General features: G+C 46.3%; 6 protein-coding genes across 6 annotated transcripts; 2 read left to right on the top strand and 4 right to left on the bottom strand.

Annotated features, from left to right (window-relative positions):
• The first annotated feature begins 120 nt into the window (after positions 1 to 120).
• On the top strand, positions 121 to 3098 carry LOC128706689 (serine/threonine-protein kinase PITSLRE). Its single transcript, XM_053801629.1, has 2 exons — positions 121 to 2916; positions 2994 to 3098. The coding sequence occupies exons 1-2, from the start codon at positions 121 to 123 to the stop codon at positions 3096 to 3098; spliced, it is 2901 nt and encodes a 966-aa protein (XP_053657604.1).
• A 2429-nt stretch (positions 3099 to 5527) lies between these two features.
• LOC128719020 (peroxiredoxin 1) lies at positions 5528 to 6118 on the bottom strand. Its single transcript, XM_053812640.1, has one exon. It carries the CDS (start codon positions 6116 to 6118, stop codon positions 5528 to 5530), a length of 591 nt encoding a protein of 196 aa, XP_053668615.1.
• Positions 6119 to 8834: 2716 nt separating this feature from the next.
• Positions 8835 to 9966, top strand: LOC128719016 (1,5-anhydro-D-fructose reductase-like). The gene is made up of 3 exons (XM_053812636.1): positions 8835 to 8909; positions 9002 to 9169; positions 9232 to 9966. The coding sequence occupies exons 1-3, from the start codon at positions 8835 to 8837 to the stop codon at positions 9964 to 9966; spliced, it is 978 nt and encodes a 325-aa protein (XP_053668611.1).
• Positions 9967 to 10877: 911 nt separating this feature from the next.
• Positions 10878 to 12014, bottom strand: LOC128719021 (1,5-anhydro-D-fructose reductase-like). Its single transcript, XM_053812641.1, has 3 exons — positions 11898 to 12014; positions 11135 to 11827; positions 10878 to 11066 (listed from the first exon to the last, which is right to left on the bottom strand). Exons 1-3 carry the CDS (start codon positions 11970 to 11972, stop codon positions 10878 to 10880), a joined length of 957 nt encoding a protein of 318 aa, XP_053668616.1. The 5' UTR covers positions 11973 to 12014.
• A 388-nt stretch (positions 12015 to 12402) lies between these two features.
• Positions 12403 to 13463, bottom strand: LOC128719019 (aldo-keto reductase family 1 member C18-like). Its single transcript, XM_053812639.1, has 3 exons — positions 13389 to 13463; positions 13151 to 13318; positions 12403 to 13092 (listed from the first exon to the last, which is right to left on the bottom strand). The coding sequence occupies exons 1-3, from the start codon at positions 13461 to 13463 to the stop codon at positions 12403 to 12405; spliced, it is 933 nt and encodes a 310-aa protein (XP_053668614.1).
• Positions 13464 to 13965: 502 nt separating this feature from the next.
• LOC128719017 (aldo-keto reductase family 1 member B1-like) lies at positions 13966 to 15066 on the bottom strand. The gene is made up of 3 exons (XM_053812637.1): positions 14989 to 15066; positions 14769 to 14911; positions 13966 to 14704 (listed from the first exon to the last, which is right to left on the bottom strand). Exons 1-3 carry the CDS (start codon positions 15064 to 15066, stop codon positions 13966 to 13968), a joined length of 960 nt encoding a protein of 319 aa, XP_053668612.1.
• Positions 15067 to 15505: the final 439 nt, after the last annotated feature.

The raw sequence follows: 15505 nt of genomic DNA, 5'->3' as shown, positions 1-15505 counted from the left end.
TTGACAGTTTATTTCCGAAATTTGACAGTTTGGCAGTGTCCATGCGTCATTGGATGCATCGCTGGGAAAGGAGCAGCGCTTTGTGTTGTGAAACTAATTTTGTTTTATTTCAAGAAAACCATGAGTGATGCCGAACAAAGTGAAGATGGACAAGTGATGAGTGGCGTAGAGCTAAGCCCTTCTGACGACGAGGAAACGACGGATTCGCTAGACATCAAACCACCGCAGGCGAGCAGCGCCTACTATGGTATGAGCAAGCGCAAGGACAAGAAAGGAAAGGACCGGCGACACGCCAAGGAACAGCAGCACCTTCGGCATCACATGATGACGGAACGGGAAAGTGACCGCGATCGGGAACGTGGTGATCGGCGTGCTGACAGAGGCAGCAACCGTATGGAACGCGAGCAATACTACCGTGAACGGGAGCGCGAGAACCATCCGGCAAGTGGCCGTGAACAGCATCGACACCCGGGTCAGGGGTCTTCGTCACGCACCGGTAGTAGCAGTGGAAGAGATCGAAGTGGCAGCAGCAGAGACACCAGCAATCGGGACAAACATCATTCGTCCCGGTACGAAATGAATCCATTCTACGGTGAGTTGCGTGAAACGTATCACAGCAAGCGGGAACGCGATCGTGACCGTGAACGGGAACACCGGGCCGAACGGTCTGAACGCGACAGGGAACGGGAACGTGAGTACAGCGAAAAGCAACGCCGGACGGCAGAAGAGAAAGCAACCGATCCGGAGAAAATTATGGAAGATTTACGGACCCGGCTGTTGCACAAAAAGAATCGACGCGATTCAAAACGGGGCGATGGTCGGGAACGGGAGCATCGCGAGGTGCACCAGGAGCCTGAAATGCACCCGGAAGAAGCAGAATATTACGCAGAGAAGCGAGAACATCGTCGGCGGGAACAGCCACATCCGCACCGAAGGCACCGTGAGGAGGAGGATGGAAATGATGTGCGCGAGCGCGAGCGAGACCGGGCACGACACCATGGGGAACGCAGACGTGCAGCAGAGGTGGTGGAAATTTTCGAGAGCCCGGAACATCACCATTATCAACACCATCACCACAACCCGGCACAGCAACCACAGCAACCGTCAAATGTTCCCCGAACGGCGGAAGAGAAAGAACAGGACGAGCGACGTGCGAAGCTGTTGGAAGCGGACCGTGAGATGCTGCGCAGGAAGGAACTAGCTAGGGAAGAGTTGGAGGCGCGACGATTGCGCAAGGAAGAGGAACGCGGTAGGGGAAGTGAATCCGAATCACTCTCGGAAGAAGAGTCCGACGAGGAAGAGGACGAGGATGGTGATATGGAAGAGGAAGAACATCCTTTCGAAGACAATGACGTCGAGATGGTGGCGGGTGATGAGCGTGCAGAAGAGAGACGGACTACCGGCAGAAGGAGTGTAAAACGTAGAGACGATCGAGGACGGGAGCGAACGCGGCACAGACATCGACGTGGTTCGTCTCAATCGCCAACGAGCTCATCGCAAGGTTCGGCGGATTCTGATGTGCGTGAGGAGGATGAAGAACATCCCCCGGAGAGTCCACTGTCAGTGGGCGATCTTGCAAAATCCGATCGTCGAAATTCGGATTCCTATCGTGACAGCCAGTCACGCTCTATAACGAACTCTCGTGGTGGTTCGGAATCGGGATCCAGAAGTCGTTCGCGAAGTCCTCGCAGGCATCGCCGCCATGAAGCACGCGATAGCCGCAGTTCAAGTAGTCGTAGCCACTCGAGAGAGGCAGATACGAAGAAGCACCCCGGGGAAGGTGATGATAATGGGAATGATGAGAGAAAACCGTCCGGGGATGGAGAAAAGGCATCAGCCGATGTTCCGCAGGAAGTAGAGATCAAAGATACGCTGCCACCGTACTTTCCCGGTATACAGGGTTGCCGATCGGTGGAAGAATTCCTCTGTCTCAACCGCATCGAGGAAGGCACCTACGGTGTGGTGTATCGAGCAAGGGACAAACGCACGGAGGAGATAGTGGCCCTGAAGCGACTGAAGATGGAAAAAGAAAAGGAAGGCTTTCCGATTACGTCGCTCAGAGAAATAAACACGCTGCTGAAGGGACAGCACCCGAACATTGTGACCGTGCGCGAAATCGTGGTCGGCAGCAACATGGATAAAATCTTCATCGTGATGGATTACGTCGAGCACGATCTGAAATCGCTGATGGAAACGATGAAACACAAAAAGCAGGTGTTCTTGCCGGGCGAGGTAAAGTGTCTCACCCAGCAATTGCTCCGTGCAGTGGCCCATCTGCACGATAACTGGATCCTGCACCGAGATCTTAAAACGTCCAACTTGCTGCTGTCGCACAAAGGCATCCTAAAGGTGGGAGATTTTGGGCTCGCGCGTGAGTACGGCTCACCGCTCAAACCGTACACCTCGATCGTCGTAACGCTCTGGTACCGGGCACCGGAGCTTCTGCTCTGCTGCAAAGAATATTCCACACCCATCGACATCTGGTCGGTGGGTTGCATCTTTGCCGAGTTTCTCTCGATGGCGGCACTCTTCCCGGGCAAAACGGAGATCGATCAGTTGAACCGTATCTTTAAGGATCTCGGTACACCGAACGAAAAAATATGGCCCGGTTACAATGAGCTGCCGGCGGTGCAGAAAATGACCTTCACCGAGTATCCGGTGTCGAATTTGCGCAAAAAATTCTCCCACCTTACCAGCGAGTTGGGGATTTCGCTTCTTCAAGGGTTGCTTACGTTCGATCCGAAGCAACGGCTGACGGCCGAGGTAGCCCTGCAGCACAATTACTTCAAGGAGCTACCGCTCCCGATCGATCCAGCCATGTTTCCGACCTGGCCGGCAAAGAGTGAACTCGGGCTGAAGAAGGCACTCGCCTCCAGTCCGAAACCACCGAGTGGTGGAGGAGAATTCAAGAAGCTGGTAAGTTATTGGTGCAGTTTGCGCGAGTTTGAGTTCTACACACCTCAATGCCAATGCAATATTCTTTCCCATTTTAGGGCGATGATGCAGTGCCAGATAATGCGGGCTTCCATCTCGGAGGTACAACGTACGCCGAAGCCCGGCAACTTGCCATGGGTCCCGGGTTCAGTTTAAAGTTCTGAGGGCACGAGTTGTCATCCGGGTTTGGGTTGAAGTAGCGCGACGCTACTCGTACCGAGCACGGTTGACTGTTTTGAGTTGCTTCTTTTGCATTCTTTAGCGTAAGTAAAACATGTATAGATTTGGAAGGACAATTAGGATGTAGGCGTTAGTGTAAGCGTTTGAACGATACGAAATAAAAGTAAAATATGTCGTGTGTAGGAAATGAGAACTCGAAGGGTGATCCACAGTTTGAGGAATCTTCTCAACTGTCTTCTCAATTTAACATCGACGAATGCTGCTGACATATTTTTAGGATGTAGTCACATACGCCCTCTGAGAACATGGACGTTGATCAAAACTGGCGAAATCCTCTTAGACGCGTTCGGGGGCGGTCGGTGGAAGCGGCGCCGTCTGTTTAGGCCTTTGAAGTGAACGGAGTAGCCAAGGGAAACTACGTTGAAAGGGTCTGATACCAAGTCAGAATACAAGATTGGTACACTTGATCGTTGTGACTATCCGGATAGAAGCAACGCCCAAGTCGTAGAAATTCTAGTGAGCCTCTAACTACCTAGAATGATCATTCTAACTGATCTGATCCTTATTCGATCTAGCTTTATGTAACTGTTCAGTCAGTAACCAATAAATAGCTGAAACATAGTTCTAGTGTTCATGAAGTCATCATTCGACATACGGTCATTGAACTACTAACAAAAAAGAATTAATACAAATGAGAACTCGTAAGAAAAGTAGGCCATAAAAGGATTTATTTATACCTCCGTTTCGTTCAGTATTCGAGAACATCAAAACAGAAACTCATCCCAGACAACAACAAAAAAAAACACCGTTTATGTGATTAAATTTTAATTACCACCCGTTCGCACGTAGTATGGAAATGTTCTCACGCCGATTACGCTTTCTTAGCTGATAATAAAAATAACGATATGGCAACACACCGTGTCCATGGCATTGAATGAAAAAAGGGTACATAAAAAAGACTACGCTATTTTTTATCAGGGCGCAAAAGCAAGGCCATCACGGGTCCGGCACGGTGCAACCAACCACGAAAGAAGTAAACCGGTTTGTACGCATTTTACGATTACGTTACCACACCACACACCGCACACGGCGGTGATGCATCCGCTGCTAGATTCATTCATGCCCACGGTGCCCATATTTTATCAGTCATAAGCTTATCTCGTCCGCGGACGCATTCGCAACAGATGGTCGCTTCTTTTGAGCGAAAGGTTATCAAAGAAAGACCTCACACATTCGAATGGTTATTAATGGGGCGCTAATTACTAGCCATAGTTATCCCTTACTCATGGGCTAATTGTTCTTTTGATTCGAATCTAGAAAGTATCATGGGACAATTTAATTGCTCACGATAAGTTTCTCATGGGCGGAGCACGCTACCTTGCTCGTCCCGTTTGCGAGCTGATGGGAAAACGGGCAGTAGTTACTAATTGAGCTGTTTGGTCATTCGACTCAAGTGCTTTTGCGGGTCGCGAACAGTTACAGGCGGTGTGCTAATGACAAAATTGACCCACACATAATGAAGTGGCACTGGTGTTGTGTTTGCATTTTGCATTTAGAATGCAAATAAGCGCGCGTGCCGTACGAACGAGCCCAGCAAAACGGAAGCAGCACGCAGCGAACACTCCTGATACTCGCGACGGCAATCTAATATGATAATAAAATCAACTAATCGAAGAAGAACACGGGTCGAGATACCGGAAGAAACACGAGCTACACACGAGGTAGGTGCTTGAACTTAACCCGAACTCTGCATACCAAAAAAAAATTGATAATGCCTATCGGGTGGGAATGTGGTTATCAACGAGAAAACGTGACCAACAACACATTACGCCAGTTTCTTATCGCGGCAGGGAAATTGAACAAATTTCGCCCATGGGCGTGTTGAAACTAACTGTGCTAAAAAGGCAATAAATTCGACCGGACCAGCAAGAATTAATAATCAAATTTCGGACGACATAATTAACGAAGCTGAATGTTGTACAAAACAATCAATACTTTATTATTCCTTTTTATTGCTCTCAGCTCATCATGGGGAGGGGGAGATTATGTTATTCGTATATTTTTATCTTCTAAACAATTTCTGTTCGTTTTCACAGCTTTTCCATGTATTATTCTCACCCCCTAAGGGAGGAACTTTTGTTCTAATTTAGCCTGGAAAATAGTTTTCAATGTGGCTTAAGGATGATATATAATCGAGCAGTTTTGTTCCACATAAAATTAGGGTGTTTTCTTACTGAGCTCCATTCTTTTTAAAAGATGTGTGTGCATGTGGCTATCACGCGGGAAAATCGACACCGTCTCAAAAGATTCTTTAGTGTAAAGTAGTGGGGCCCGGCCCTCTGAGCAGTGTGACACGATATATTATTGGGAAGAGACTCTTCTGGCTAGCCTAATGGCCCGTCCGTTTCCCGGTTTAGTTAACCGCATTGAAGTATTCCTTCGATTTGGTCGGATCGGCAACCATCGTTTTGCTACCGGGTTTCCAGTTGGCCGGGCACACCTCACCGTGGGTGTCGGTGAACTGGAACGCTTCCACCAAGCGCAGCGTCTCGTCAACGCTACGTCCGACCGGCAGATCATTTACCGTCACCTGGCGCAAATTGCCCTTACCGTCGATGATGAACAGACCTCGGAATGGGACACCCGACTCTTCCTGCAGCACACCATAATCACGGGCGATCTTCATCGATTTGTCTGCCAGCAGTGGAATGCCCAGCTCGCCCAATCCACCCTGCTTGCGCGGCGTATTGATCCAGGCCAGATGCGCGAAATGGCTGTCGGTCGAACAGGCGATCACCTCACACTGTTTCGCACGGAATTCTTCCACGCGATCCGAGAACGCGATGATCTCGGTCGGACAGACGAACGTAAAGTCGAGCGGATAGAAGAACAGCACCACATATTTGCCCTTGTAGTCCGATAGGCTGATCTCTTTGAACTGTCCGTTTACGACGGCGGTTCCCTGGAAGGCAGGCGCAGGTTTCTGGAGCTCCGGAACTGGCATGATGATTTCAACACTAAAAAACGGAGAAGTAAAGGAATAATCTTAATACATTGGCTTAATTTGTGATAAAGCTTTGTGTGTCACTATGTGAACAAACAGTAAAACAATGACGCATACAGCGAGCAAAATTCTCATCTCTAAATTTCCACGCTCGCTTCGTGTGGAACCGGTTATGAGTAATGCTTGCTTTTGCCGGTAGTTGCGTAATGCCATAGCCTCCTATTGTGTGTCGTATTTCCAGCGTGATGGAATGGAAAAGTAGGTACAGAGAGACGTGCTAAAATCCCCAAACTTGCGCTCCATATAGACACTTCACAAAGCAACCAATGATGGTTGCTTCAATGTTGGCCCTTTAACTGGGCATATCTTTTTTTCACCCGAGCCATTTTGTACCGTCAATCAACGAAAGCACGAAGATAATTGCCGGTCGAAATCGAAGCACACTACGCAATCGAACGATACTTTCACTTTTGTACGAGAACCTTCCGCACGAACAACCTGCCTTGTGTCTCGGCTGTTTCAAGTGTTCACCATCCATAAAAGCAGTCAATCATTACCGCTGCGACGGGTAGAAAGAAATGAAAAAAAAAAAAGATGGCGTTGCGCGACACGATCAGAGATCATGATGGGTGCCCCCCTTCGCCTATGGCGAAAAGCGCTGGAAGGGTTACAATACCTTTTCTGCTTCATCTAATCTTCCGCGAGACAGCCGGCAACGATTACAACAACTTCCTCTCATCATCCACATCGATAGTTTCTAGCAACGCATGAGACGCGGATGTCAATTACGAGGGTTTAACCCCGCAAGAGAAGTAAATGGGGGTTTCAAGTGGAGTGGAAAGCTCATGATTCAAACTAATGCGGATTGCCGTCACACTCCTGCGTTATCGAGCGTATAGAAAATGCTAGAAACGGGGCAGAGTAGTTGGTTGCTAGAGCGTCGCCAAAAGGGGGATCAAAGCACAATTGTCATAGAAACCGAATGCCAAACCCAAGTGAAAAAATCTCCATTCGCCCACAGTCCCAGAAACAATAGCAAAGGTATTTCGATGGAAAATCGATTGAATTCCAGTGCTGTCGGGTTGATACGAATGAATATGAAAAAAAAGCTCGATAGAAACTGATTTTTTCTTTGACATGAAATTTTGGCGTCGGTCCAAAGGAACAGATTAATTCAACACAATGGCGGCCGAAGCGTAAGGTAAAATACGGATATTATAATTTACATACTAATTACAATCCGATATTCTGTACCTAATCTTTAAAAGCGTGCGTAAAATCGAATTGCACAACTATTTCATCATCTTTCGCAAATCGTTAACTAGTAAGGCATGTTCCTACATTTCAGTTCCCTTTTCATTTGACCCGTGCGCATAATTACCTGTAGACACTAACCGTGAAAACTCTGGGAAAGCGGTACGCACAAATTGCTTCGTGAGGTTTTCTGCACCAAAATGCCGGCTACACAACACACACACGCACAGAGAAATTCACGGAAACACAAAGCGTAGCAACGATACTTGCGTTCTGTTCGACCGGGGTTTTCCTTCTGAGAACAGTGATCATCTGCACGGCCATAATTTGTACCGCGTTCGGCAATCTAGTCGTGTGACGCTTAAGAAACGTTTACACTGTGCGATTTTATTAGTGAGAAAGGTTTCATCTCCTTCTCACTTTCTCTCATCCATCGACGAGAAAACAACTTTTCCCAATAAGAACTTATAGGATAGTCATTTGTACAATAGTTCATGTTCATTCCAGTCGAGTTTTATCCATATTTTACGAAGCGACCTGCCGTTTTCATAAAACATGATAATTTTTTGGCAAAACCCGAACAGATTGTAAACATCAAAGAATTACTTCAGGAAGGATCAATCGTTCTTGAGCCCTTGGAAATTCCTATCAACTCCTAACCAAAGGCTGAACTCTTCATATCCAGAAGCATAGGACTACTCTGGAGAATACCAACTGCAAGGTCCATCGGACAAACATTCATTTTCTAATCCAATCAGTAACCCAAGCCAAGCCCAAACCCAAAGTTGTTCGTTCAGTGTCTCGAATGTAAATTGTTCCTTCCGAACCTACCGATATGATTCCTAAATTAAAAACGTTAAAAAAAAACAAAATTATGATGTTTGATTTTTTCTTTCTTTGTCGTTCCTAAAAAAAACGTCTCGTGTAAGCATGCCCTAAGCACGCTGATTTTTTTACGAGCGTGAGCTGTCAAATCCGATCAAGGTATTTAGAGGCATCAAATTGTACGTTATTATTTGTTTTGTTTTTTTTCTATTTAAAAAATTAATTGAACACAGAAAATCAAATGAAATTAAACTTTTTCGTCATTAAAATTTGCACTGATAGATTGTTTAGCATTTGACTAATTGACTGACCAGTAGGAATTGCACCACGGAAATCCCATCCGGACAGCGAATAGAGAAAAATATACGATAAACAATATTATACGGCTTCCCATCTTTGGGGAGGATAATTTATGCATTTATCACCCACGCCGTCAGGTGTAATTCCTAGCAAATGATCAGCAAACAACGCATGTAGTAGCGACAAAAAAAAAAATACTACGTTGCTATTATCTCCCACAGCACACTGAGTCCAATAGAAGTAAGCGTCCTTCGAAAGTTGGTCAGTTCTATACGATTCTCCGATCGCAACGGACGCAGAGTTACTCTCATCGCTACTGATTTCGCATTCATCTACAATGGCACCGAAGGTTCCGTCTGTTCGGCTCAACAATGGCCTTGAGATGCCCGTCCTGGGGCTTGGCACTTACATGGTAAGGGCAGCTGGATAGATAACGGCTGCAATCAATAGTGGATGCTGAGTTGTATAGCGAATCATGTAATAAAATTTCTTATCATCTTCCAGGCGACGGAAGAAGAGGGAATCGCAGCGGTAAAGATGGCAATAGACGAGGGCTATCGCCATATCGATACGGCATACTTCTATCAAAACGAAAACCAAGTCGGCCAAGCGGTACGGGCAAAAATCGCAGAAGGAATCATCAAGCGCGAAGATGTGTTCATCGTAACGAAGGTTTGTATGGCATTAATTGGTGCTGAGGAAGTTTTATTAAATAACCCATTCTGCTCGCCTAGGTGTGGAACACATTCCATGCACCGGAACATGTGGAACAGGCGTGTCAAAAATCGCTTGAAAATCTCGGTCTGGATTACATCGATCTGTACCTTGTCCATTGGCCAACCGGATGGAAGTTTTCGGGTTGGACGGCGGATGATTTTCTGCCGATGAATGCGAACGGCAAAACGATTGATTCCGATGTGGATTATCTCGATACGTGGAAAGCGATGGAAAAGTTGGCCAAGTCGGGGAAGGTGAAGAGCATCGGTGTATCGAATTTCAACAGCGAGCAGCTGACGCGTCTGCTGGCCAACTGTGAGATCAAACCGGTAACTAATCAGGTGGAGTGTAATCCTGGCATTAATCAGCGCAAGTTGATTGAATTCTGTCGCAAGCATGATATCGTCATCACGGCGTACAGTCCGCTGGGAAGACCGAACTTGACCGACCCGGTGGTAGGCACCGACAACATACCGAAACACGCGCTGGACGATCCACGGGTGGTAGCGATCGGGAAGAAGCATGGCAAAAGCCCGGGTCAGGTTGTGCTTCGCTATTTAGTCGAGCTTGGCACGCTCCCGATTCCGAAATCGTCCAAGCTGGAACGCATCAGGCAAAACATCGACATCTTTGACTTTAAGTTGACCGCGGATGAGATAAAGCTGATGGATGGGTTCAACACCGGTGGCCGTACGGTACCGTTTAATTTCAGCAGCGAGCACAAATATTTTCCTTTCAAGCTGGAGTACTAAGCGAAAGCCGGAATTGAATTGTGTTTCCCCCCTTTGGCAGTGCTCTGCCATTTGTTTGTCCATTTTGCTCACAAATCCTTCCCACATTTCCTCCATATCGTATACTCTACTCAACAAACCGGATCCGGAGGTCACCGCTAATCGTTTGCAAATAAATGTTACTGCACCGGTAAGTGTGTTTGTGTGTGCCATGCGATGAAGCGTAAAGATAATGTGGTGTTTTGTTTAACTGATGGCGTCATAAGCCGGCAATCATCATCAACAGTGCATCCGAAGCGATACAATCAAAAGCAGGGGACAATCGTTAAGGGAGGTTTGAAAAGGTTTGTACGGTACACATACCTCTGTTTACTTAGATTTATTTTGCTTTTCAATGGCGCAACAACGGTTCCACTACCGATCATTGAGTTGAGCTAATCAAAGCAACCTGTAAAGCTTCCGTGATGCTATTTCAGCACGTTCTGGTTGTTCAAGAAAGTTGTCTTTAATTTGCAGTTGAAAACCGGATCATTTTTTTGCCGCGTATTTTCTTCATATCTTTAAATACCATTAGGAGATTATGCGAAAATTTCATATAATGCAACGTTTTATCAGTATTGTGTTGAGTAAGGAGTAATATCTTAGTTATTAAGGGACGATGATAGTTGCAATGGAAGATTTCAACCACTGATAATAGTTCTCCAGCCTAGGAGCATGCAAGTAAATACTAAATATGGGGCACAACACGAGAAATTCAAGTGTCCCCTCTGTATAATCAATACTATTGAAATGTGAAGTGGGTTTGAATGAATTGGTCAATCAAGTTCTTTTTAATGTTCCCGTCACGTTTGTTTTTATTTATTTAAAAAAATATATCATGTCACCTACCTGCGTCTCCTATTTAGACGACATTTCCAAAAATTCTATCGTTCCTAAAATTCTATATTGAACGGATAGTGCTGGTGGGACTTGAGCGGTAAAAATGGAATTGTGCGTGCTGAATGAAAAGATGCAAGATATTCAATTTCTTCAGCACTCAGTTTAAAATCGCATACATCAATATTCTGCTGCATGCGTTCATCATTGGTTGAGTAAGGAATTGGAACGGTTCCGATATCGAGCTGGAAGATAAAAAATAAACCTTTAGTTCGTAGCTGTAGTTTATTGGGGAACCTGTTGCTTTCCTTACCAAATATCGTAGAATAACCTGTCCGCCCGATTTTCCATACTTCCGCCCTATTTCCACCACTTTTGGATCGTCCAGAGCGTTACGGTTGCCGTAAGTCGTACGGTGTGGTCTTCCCATTGGTCCGTACGCAGTGACGATTATATCACGATCCTTGCAGAACGCAATCAATTTCCGCTGATCGTAACCCGGATTCACTTCCACCTGGTTAATAACCGGCTTCACGGTGGCAACCTCAAGGACGCGTTTGATTTGCTCACTGTTGAAATTCGATAGCCCAATGCTGCGCACCTTCCCGGAAGTGACCAACCGTTCCATTGCCAGCCACGTTTCCACATAGTCAATATCGGAGCAGCGCATGTTCCCATCGGCATCTTGCGGTTGCATATCACCGTACTCGTACCCGGCAAACTGTAAACCCATCGGTGAGTGCATCAGGAACAGATCGATATACTCTAGGTCAAGCATTTCGTACGAACGCCGGAAAGCTTCCTCGACGTGCTGCGGATCATGGAATGTGTTCCACAGTTTGGTCGTCACGAAGATGTCTTCTCGCCGGACGACCCCTTCTGCTATCTTCTCCCGTACCGCTTGTCCGATTTCGACCTCATTCTCGTACAGATACGCCGTGTCGATGTGCCGGTAACCGATGTCGATCGCTTTCTTTACCAGCTCCACGCACTGTCCCTTTTGGGCCTGTAAAATAATAGGTGGATAAGTTCTCCAGCTACACAAGACAGTACACTTACACCCGCAGCCTTATTACCAAGTATGTCCCATAACCGAGGACCGGTATTTCGTATCCATTGCTAAGACGAACCGTCGGCACTTGTTTTGACATTGCGATTGAGCGTACGAAAACAGCTGATTGCTTTCTTTCCTCGTTCAATTCACGACCGGCATGTCAAATCCCCCTAGAGGTTAATGTTGTTTTCATTTAGGAAATATATTTTAAAATTTTAGTTTCCGGAGGCTACTGTATAATTTAGAAGATTCTTTTATTAGTCATGTTTGGACTGTATATAGAAATAGAAAAAAATCACGTGTTAAAGTTGTGATACAAACGTAATCGATCGCAATCTTATCGGACTAGTCAAACGTCATCGAGAAATATTGAAAGCCCATCATAAACATTTATTGTATGAGTGTGTAAATGTTTGCCCTTGTAGTATCTAGAACTGCTGATAAAGGTTCATTTCCGCCCTTTTCACAATCCTCACAAGTGTGTGCGTGTGTGTTCTATTATTTCTCAACACTGGTGCATTTCGGAATTAAAATTCCGCATCAAATGGATAGAATGGATGTGCTGCGGCGGACTCGACTTTCACCAGCCGCTGTCCAGTGTGAAGACCGTCCAGCGTGAGCACCTCTTCCGGTGTGAGTGCAAAATCGAAAATGTCCAAATTTTGCCGTATACGTTCCTGGTTGCCCGACTTTGGGATTGGTACCGTGCCGATATCTACCAGGTAGCGCAACAGCACCTGGGCCGGTGTTTTGTTGTACCGTTCCGCGATCGTAACTACCCGTTCATCTTCGAACGCATGTTTGTGATCTTCCTGACCGAGGGAAGCACTCGGTCTGACCAGCGGACTGTACGCGGTGACAACGATATCACGATCTTTGCAGAATTTGATCAACTTTTTCTGATTGAGCCGCACATGACACTCGACCTGATTGGTGACCGGTTTGACCGTCCCATTCTCGATTACCCGGCGCAACTGTTCACTGTTGAAGTTGGACACACCCAGGCTGCGTACGCGCCCAGTATCTAGCAGCTTTTCCATGGCGTTCCAGGTCGTCACGTAGTCAACTGCGGTAAGTACGGTTTCTCCGTTCGCGTCGACCATGGCACCAAGCGGAGTATGCATAAGGTAAAGATCCACATAGTCCAGGTTGAGTTTGGTCATGGAGGTGTCGAATGCTTCACGAACCTGTGCCGGTTCATGCGAGGTGTTCCAGAGCTAAAATTGAGGTGGACTTTAGGTAACAGCTACTCGAAATTGTTCGTTTACTACTCACCTTAGTAGTAATGAAAATGTCCTCGCGCTTAATCGTTCCATCCTCGATCTTTTCCCGCACAGCTTGGCCAACTTCAGTCTCGTTTTGATACAACGAGGCAGTATCGATGTGTCGATAGCCTGCGTCAATTGCTGACTTCACTGCATCAATACAGTTCTGTCCTCTCAGCTAGGGAAAGACAAAGCAACACATTACTTACAACTCTAGTAGCTTATGAATTCTTCTACACGTCACTTACATTGTAGGTCCCCAGCCCAAGCACTGGCATTTTTTGCCCATTATTGAGGGTCACAAGGGTAGCGGTCACAACCATCGTTCTTTTCTAATGGTGCACTATAATCCGACAAACTAAAGGCTGGTCATGCGAAGCAGTCTAATTTATACTGGGAGATTCACGATGAACTTGTGGAGCCCGAAACCTAACCACAATACATCCGCAGAGCTCGAACAGTCCGAATGATACGTACTGCGGTTTGGCTGCAGGAGATGTATTATCAGCATGAATAGGCATAATCATACGGGAACGCAATCTGAAGATTTTTCTGGAGGTTTGCGAAGCATATGCATGTGGAATCGCTGCTTCTTGTTTGCATCGTTCTGTTTGTTAGTGCGGACATACTAATTAAAGCTTGCTTTGCTCATGGATTACTTATCGCTCAGCTGCACGGTGTTATATTTAACACAATTCAAGGGCTTGTTCGCAAAAATGCAATACTAAACGATCGTATTCCGTACACGTAGCGTATTTTATTGATATATTTTAGTTTGAAAACAACCCCAACCTGTTTGAAGTTATTGGTGGAATAGTACAACCTCTACTCTTCCTTCTCGAACGGATGATGCGGATGTCCGAATGCGCTCGTTTCCGGACAGATGCGCCCGTTGCGTTCCAGCCCGGCCAACAGTTTCATATCGCCATCGTCCAGCTGAAAGCTAAACACATCGAAATTCGACGCAATTCGTTCCTTCGTGACCGACTTCGGAATAACGACGTGACCTAGCTGGATCTGGTAGCGGATCAAAATTTGTGCCGTAGTTTTGCCATACTTTTTGGCCAGCTGACCAACCGTTGCGTCATCCATCAGCACCGGATCGTCCGCCTTAACCCAGGGTCGAGCTGGAGACCCCAGTGGACTGTACGCCGTTACGATGATACCATTTGCGGCACAGTACGCAGTAATTTTCGACTGATGCAGATAGGGATGGCACTCGATTTGATTCGTCGCCGGTACGATCCGTGCAATGTCGAGGACACGCTGCACCTGTTTGGTATTAAAATTGGAAAGCCCAATATTTCGCACCAAACCGCCATCGACGAGCTTCTCCATCTCGGGCCAGGTATCGACGTAATCGGCATCGGAAAAAATGAACGTTTTACCATCCGGTCCCATTGGGAATAGTTCCGGTCCTTCCTTGTAGCCTACCGGCCAGTGAATCAAGTACAGATCGAGATAGTCTAGTTTCAGATTTTTCAACGTTGTCCTACAGGCTCCCTCGACCAGATCGGGTCGGTGGAAAGTATTCCACAGTTTGCTGGTGATGAAGAGATCTTCCCTGTTGGACAAAACGGATTGAAATTAATGCCTAAACCGGAAGAAATCCACAACCATGCACAAACCTTTTCACGACTCCTTCAGCAATTTTGGCCGCGATTCCCTCACCAACTTCATGCTCGTTTTGGTAGACATGAGCACAATCGATGTGACGGTACCCGATGTCGATGGCATCCTTTACGGCCTGCGCAACCTGTCCGGGTGGTGACTGTAAGCACACAAAAACACATACACACGTATAACTCGTTTTCCACTGTCCGTACACCTGCAGCGCAATATGCTTACGTTCCAGGTGCCCAGTCCGAACATGGGGATGCTGTTGCCATTCTTGAAGATGGCATTCGGAACAACTGTGCAAGCCATTTTACTTATCAGCGATTGAGATGCGTCTCTGTTGATCTGAAAAAAAAATAAAGGCCTACTTGATAATCACGGCGATTTTGGCTGAGGTGCGCGCTGGTTGAACACAAACTGAACAGCTTCGCAAAGAAGAGCATGCGTGTATGTACGTTTTATATAAATAGTCATTCCACGGAGAGGATAAGATTAGGAGAGAATGGGAGTTTTTTGTACACCATTTACCGGTGTATTGATTAGAGAAGATTGCTCTCGCGTAGAACATAGAACGGTGACTGTTTGGTAAATAATGGTCGACAAATTCTTCCTTCAATTATTGAAAACTTTCACATTCATTATTAAATTTTATGTGCATGCATTTATTCTTATTGTCCTACGACTTCAATTAATAGATACCAGTCTCCAATTTATGCTGCTGAAACGGGGATGAATGAATTTCTATCTT

Source organism: Anopheles marshallii, chromosome 2 (assembly GCF_943734725.1).
Source record: "Anopheles marshallii chromosome 2, idAnoMarsDA_429_01, whole genome shotgun sequence".
In the NCBI taxonomy this organism is placed as follows: Eukaryota; Metazoa; Arthropoda; class Insecta; order Diptera; family Culicidae; genus Anopheles; species Anopheles marshallii.
This window is presented reverse-complemented; position numbering and strand designations above follow the sequence as displayed.

Coding starts and splice junctions, on each gene's coding strand:
- LOC128706689 (XM_053801629.1), top strand. CDS start 121: ATGAGTGATGCCGAACAAAGTGAAGATGGACAAGTGATGAGTGGCGTA. Junction 2,917..2,993: donor GAGGAGAATTCAAGAAGCTG/GTAAGTTATTGG, acceptor TTCCCATTTTAG/GGCGATGATGCAGTGCCAGA.
- LOC128719020 (XM_053812640.1), bottom strand. CDS start 6,118: ATGCCAGTTCCGGAGCTCCAGAAACCTGCGCCTGCCTTCCAGGGAACC.
- LOC128719016 (XM_053812636.1), top strand. CDS start 8,835: ATGGCACCGAAGGTTCCGTCTGTTCGGCTCAACAATGGCCTTGAGATG. Junction 8,910..9,001: donor TGGGGCTTGGCACTTACATG/GTAAGGGCAGCT, acceptor ATCATCTTCCAG/GCGACGGAAGAAGAGGGAAT. Junction 9,170..9,231: donor ATGTGTTCATCGTAACGAAG/GTTTGTATGGCA, acceptor CTGCTCGCCTAG/GTGTGGAACACATTCCATGC.
- LOC128719021 (XM_053812641.1), bottom strand. CDS start 11,972: ATGTCAAAACAAGTGCCGACGGTTCGTCTTAGCAATGGATACGAAATA. Junction 11,828..11,897: donor TCGGTTATGGGACATACTTG/GTAATAAGGCTG, acceptor ATTATTTTACAG/GCCCAAAAGGGACAGTGCGT. Junction 11,067..11,134: donor AGGTTATTCTACGATATTTG/GTAAGGAAAGCA, acceptor TTTATCTTCCAG/CTCGATATCGGAACCGTTCC.
- LOC128719019 (XM_053812639.1), bottom strand. CDS start 13,463: ATGGTTGTGACCGCTACCCTTGTGACCCTCAATAATGGGCAAAAAATG. Junction 13,319..13,388: donor TTGGGCTGGGGACCTACAAT/GTAAGTGACGTG, acceptor GTCTTTCCCTAG/CTGAGAGGACAGAACTGTAT. Junction 13,093..13,150: donor ACATTTTCATTACTACTAAG/GTGAGTAGTAAA, acceptor CCTCAATTTTAG/CTCTGGAACACCTCGCATGA.
- LOC128719017 (XM_053812637.1), bottom strand. CDS start 15,066: ATGGCTTGCACAGTTGTTCCGAATGCCATCTTCAAGAATGGCAACAGC. Junction 14,912..14,988: donor TCGGACTGGGCACCTGGAAC/GTAAGCATATTG, acceptor GTGTGCTTACAG/TCACCACCCGGACAGGTTGC. Junction 14,705..14,768: donor GCTGAAGGAGTCGTGAAAAG/GTTTGTGCATGG, acceptor TTTGTCCAACAG/GGAAGATCTCTTCATCACCA.